Below are 5,574 nucleotides of genomic sequence, written 5' to 3'. Positions count from 1 at the left end.
GTGTGAAATTATTAAATTTTAATTTTTTATTAATTTAAAAAATATTAAATTAAATATTTAAAATTATATATTAATTTTTTTATAATTTTATTGTATATTTAATTAAACTGATTAATCACAATTTAATTCTAACTAGATTATCGAACCATTAAATCATTTACTCGGCCGATTTATAGAGCGATCCGATTCTCGGATCCTTGATATATATACTGAGCACTACGCATCGCACGAACATTTTCTACTGGCATGATTAAGCAAACCTACCTTATTCGTATAAATTGTTGAATCAAATATTTTCCAAATTGATTTACTTTTGGGGAAATAATAGCGCCTTCAAAACGTACCATATGTACCTTATTGTACAGTACACACTTCAAGGAGACAAGCGATAATGACACGACTGATCACACCTGCAAAAAGTGACAAGTGAACGTGCATATATACATGCAAAATCTTAAAATGGACATGCCCTACTTTTGTTGGGTATAATGTAATTATGTATTATATTTATTATAAGTTTATAACGTTCGCTTTTTCGCTATTTTAATTAAGAATCTGTTAAAGGGCTCATTTTATTCATTATGGGTTTAGTATTGGTGTTTCAATAAAATGGATGCATGACCAATATTTCTCCTGCTATGAAAGTTACTCAAAATATGGGTTACATTTAGCTTTGTTTTTATTTATTTATTCTTTTGAGGGAAAAAGACAAACGCAACATGCGTTTTGGTTTTTCAAAATGTTTTAATTTTTTTTTTAAATTTCTTTTTAACATAATCGTAGGCTACGTTTTGATGGGGGCATAAAAAACTTTTTTTTTGAATAAACAAAACGCATCTTGTATTTTATTTTTTGGTGTCAGCTTTTCATAAATGCAGGGTGCGTTTTATGGGCTGTCAGCCTTTTTTTTGGAGAAACTAAAAACGCATGTTGCGTTTTGTTTTAAAAAAATATTTTAAACACGGATTCGACCTATAAATACGAAACAACACTCTCATTCAGCTTGCTTTACTCCATTTCTACTCATTGTATTCTTCTTTCTTACACATATGTCGTAGTGCTGAATTTTTTTGGCAGTCAGGTGTGTCAAAAAAATCGGATTAGGTGAGGTTGCAGTTATGGAAAATATTGCAAATTTGCGAGTATATTATAACAACGAGGTTATACCAAACACACATGAGGGAGTAACTTTTGTTTGTGAATGTCCGTTGTCATTTGCTATTCCATGTACCATGAGTTTTGTAGAGTTGCAAAATGGACTTTGTAATAACATTCAAAGCCACATTTCAAAAAGGGTGAGCAATATTTTATACAGGAATCCTGTACAAGTATTTGGTGGGCTGATACAGTTTCAAATGATGCCCATCACTGACGATGCCAGTATGTAGCAGATGTTATGTATTTATCAACAAACCCGATTTCATGTGCCGATGATAGAGCTATACATTGAGTTCGAACAGCAGTCAGAGTTGGGTGCGGTCGGGGAGGAGGTCAATGTTGATGAGGTCGGGGATATAGATTGGGAAGAAGATAATAATGACAGTGAAGAGGAATTCGAAGCTAACTATGAAGTCGATGACGAAAACGATGATGGAGACTTGGCAGGCAATCCGGCGGTGCAAAATGAAGCAAATGCGATTGTAAGCCAGCACCCGTTTGGTGTTCCGTCTTTTATGCGGACTCTAGATCTCGAAGCCATGCATGCCCCGGAATTTCCTGAGTATGCGAATACGAGTATGTTATGATTATTAACTCAAGTTTTCTATAGTGCTTATTTTATTTTCCTTGTCTGACTGATGGTGGTGCGCATGTCGTAGGTGAAGGCAACGCTGCGAAGGAAGATGGCGAGTTTAGGGTCGGAATGGAATTTGGTTCGAGAGAGTCGGTGATATCTGCAATCAAAAGCTATACCATCTTTAGAGGAGTTGATTACACTGTGTATGAGTCTGAGCCGCAGACATTCTATGCGAAATGCAAAGGGTATGGTGCAGGGTGCGACTGGCTTATCCAAGCTAGCTTGATTCGAAAAAAAGCTTGTTGGGAGATCAGGAGATACAATGGCAAGCACACGTGCACCATGGGCACGATTTCACAAGATCATGCCAAGTTGGACTCGAACACAATTGCATATGCCATTAGGCCGTTGGTCGAAGCAGACCCCGCGATAAAGGTGAAATCTGTTATTGCAGAAGTCCAAGGTAGGTTCAACTACACTGTGAGTTACCGCAAGGCTTGGTTGGCAAAGCAAAAAGCTGTCGCAAAAGTTTTTGGTGATTGGGAAGTTTCTTACCAGACTTTGCCAGTATGGTTGAAAGCAATGACAGTGAAGATGCCAAGGTCTCGTGTTCAAATTAAAACACTCCCCGTTTATCGTAAGAGTGAGGAGATTCAGGGTGTAAGAGTTCTGCACCGCGTTTTTTGGAGCTTCTATCCGTGTATTGTAGCATTCAGACACTGCAAGCCACTGGTACAGGTTGATGGCACGCACCTGTACAAAAAATATAAAGGTGCACTTCTGGTAGCGGTTGCACAAGATGGGAATCAAAACATTGTGCCTATTGCATTTGTGATTGTCGAGGGCGAGACAGCAGACGCATGGGAGTTTTTCCTAACTAACTTGCGGCGATATGTTGTTACCATTGATGGTGTGGGTATTATTTCTGACCGCCATACCTCCATCGACGCTGCAATAGCTCGCAGTAATGGTGCATGGTCACCACCAAGGGCGTGGCACATGTACTGCATCAGGCACATCGGGTTCAACTTCTTAAGGAGGTTCAAGGCTCCATATTTGTATAAACTCGTGGTGAACACATGTATTTCAACTCGCTGTTATGGCTCTATTTATAGTAAATTTGTGGCATCTGCTTATGATTAAATGGTTTGTTCTACAGGTTATTCTAGAATGGAGTAGGAGTACAACAAAAACTACCAAAGGCTTAAAGAGCGGGGTAAGGCATATACTCAATGGTGCGATGAGATCGGTGTTGAGAGATGGGTGTTGGCATTCGATGGTGGTCATCATTGGGGACATATGACGACAAACTTGGTAGAGTGCATAAATTCTGTCCTGAAGGGTGCACGCAACCTTCCTGTGACTGCCCTTGTCCGGTCAACTTTCTATCGGCTGAATGAGTTGTTTACTCGGAAGAGTACCAAGGCTCATGAACGTCTCCGCAACGAATTCACGTATTCAGAATTTGCAATGAAGAGAGTTAAAGAAAACTTCCGACGTTAATAATAATAATAATAATATCAAAACGGCAACTAAATAATATTTATTTACCATTTATTATCACAACATAATAATAAATATTATACATTTCTATAATAATAATAATAATAATAATAATAATAATAATAATAATAATAATAATAATAAAATATTATTTATTTTTCATTACAAAAACATAACGTTAACATTATTCTTATTAAACAGTATTATATGATCCAAGTACTCATAAAATTTAAACAGTATTATATGATCAAGTACTCATAAACATTATTCTTATTAAACATTATTCTCATAAAATTAAAAAAAAAATTACTTACCCATTAAGAATGATCTAAGTACTCAATAATGTGATCTTCAGGTTTAGTAAAATTTTGAACCATTTTTTATTTAATAACCAAATGGAGCTAAGCTTTTCACTCTTCTTCTTCCTCCCACAATCTTCTTCACACAACAACACTCTTCACTCTTCACTCTTCACTCCAGTAACTCCCTCACATAACACTTACTCTTCAGTAACTCTCCCCCTGTGTTTTGCATTTTAAACACCGCGCCAACAGCTTTCTCCAACATGTGGCGCGCATGCAGCTAGGAACGCTGCAAAACGCAACCCACGTTTGGCTGTGCAGGGCTGACAAACGCAACCTGCGTTTCGCTTAGCTCTATGCTGGTCAACACTGTCCCTCTCAGTATGCAGGCCATGTTTTGGACCCTGGTTTTGTTGCTTAGTCCAATCGCAGCCTACGTTTTGCAGGTCTGTAGATTTTTATTTTTTTGGCCACTGCAAAACGTTACCTGCGTTTTGCAGGTATCTGAATTCCCAGGTCCACATTGATGAAAAACTCACCATGCATCCATAATCAAAGTTATCACCATTATTCTCTCCATAATCAAATTAATTTCTGCTGTTAAGGAGATAATAAAAAATTTTGACAATGTGTATAATAAATTAGTTATTTAGTCTAATAGAAATAAATAATAAAAATTACTCCACAAATTATTTAAATTTAAAAATTTTTATTCAATTATTTTATATCAAATTTTAAATTTTTTAAAAATTAAGTTAGTTATTTCAAAAAAATAACCATCCGAAATCCTAATTTACTAAACCATTTCACTCTAATACTCTCTTCTTTTTCAATTGGTGGCCACCCCGCCTTCATCAATAATCATTCCACTTCACTGCTTGGCTTGCCACACGCCACTCACCCTTAGTAAAAATAACTATCCATTCAAGAATAAAAATAATCATCCGCATACCTAATAAATTGAGCATCCAACATATTTTAATTATATATAAATAAATCTAATCCAATTAAAATAATCATCTACATAAAAATTAAAATAACCATCTGCATACCTATTAAAATGCCATCCTAAATTGACAATTAAAATAAAAGAAGAAGGAGATGAATAAACAAAAGAAGCAACTATGATCATCCAATAATTTAATTTTTATTAAAAAAAATGTATAATTTGATATATGAGTCTTATGATTTGATGTAACCATACAACTGGAGAAACAAAAAATGAAAAAAAAAAGCTTGAACAGAGGAAGAGACACGAGTGAGAATCAAAAGTAAGCAATTAAGTGTTTGATTTGATATTGCCTTCAAACACGCGTGCGTCACATCTACCATACTCACACGATTAATTCAAACAACGGCGTCATTGAGCTTTTGGCCGCATATGCAGGAACCCATCGCGGCGTCGGTGGCACAGTCGGCCTGGGGTTGCAAGGGCGCATGTAAGAGAGACAAGCCTGGCACAACAGACACGCGACGGGGAGGTAGGACTTGCCATCTGCGATTATGGCTGCTAGAAGAGTGGCGCGAAAACAGCGGCAGAGGACGAGGCGCGTTGGGTTGACCGACAGAGGTGGAGGCAATGTCGGTGGGAGGCTGCGGCGGCATCGGTATGGCCGACGGGGAGTGCAGCAGCGTGATGTGAGGACCAGAGAAGATGGCGGCGAGTTTTAGACGTGTATTGGAGGTTACGATGAGATTAGGAATAGCCGTATGTAGTTTGAATGAATTTAAATGCTAATCCTAATTTTTTAAAATTTAAAATTTAAAATTAAATAATTAATGATCTTATTTTTAATTTTAATTTTATCTTTTTTTAATCCTATTATATACCTTGTATACTAAAATCATTGTTTTCCATACTTTCTCTTTAATTAATTATTGAATTCATAGGAATAGTAAATCGAGCAGATCCGTCCCACGAATTTTTTCATCCATTAATCAAGTATAGAGTGATGATCCAAAAAAGAGAGGTATAGAATGAATTTGAGTCAACATGTTTATTTTATGTTTAGATATGGAATGGGTAAGAAAATG

General features: G+C 36.4%; 1 protein-coding gene across 1 annotated transcript; it reads left to right on the top strand.

Annotated features, from left to right (window-relative positions):
• LOC107610690 lies at positions 1,431 to 3,238 on the top strand. Its single transcript, XM_016312701.1, has 3 exons — positions 1,431 to 1,734; positions 1,818 to 2,806; positions 2,915 to 3,238. Exons 1-3 carry the CDS (start codon positions 1,431 to 1,433, stop codon positions 3,236 to 3,238), a joined length of 1,617 nt encoding a protein of 538 aa, XP_016168187.1.

The sequence above is a fragment of the Arachis ipaensis genome, chromosome B08, assembly GCF_000816755.2.
Source record: "Arachis ipaensis cultivar K30076 chromosome B08, Araip1.1, whole genome shotgun sequence".
Taxonomy (NCBI): Eukaryota; Viridiplantae; Streptophyta; class Magnoliopsida; order Fabales; family Fabaceae; genus Arachis; species Arachis ipaensis.
This window is presented reverse-complemented; position numbering and strand designations above follow the sequence as displayed.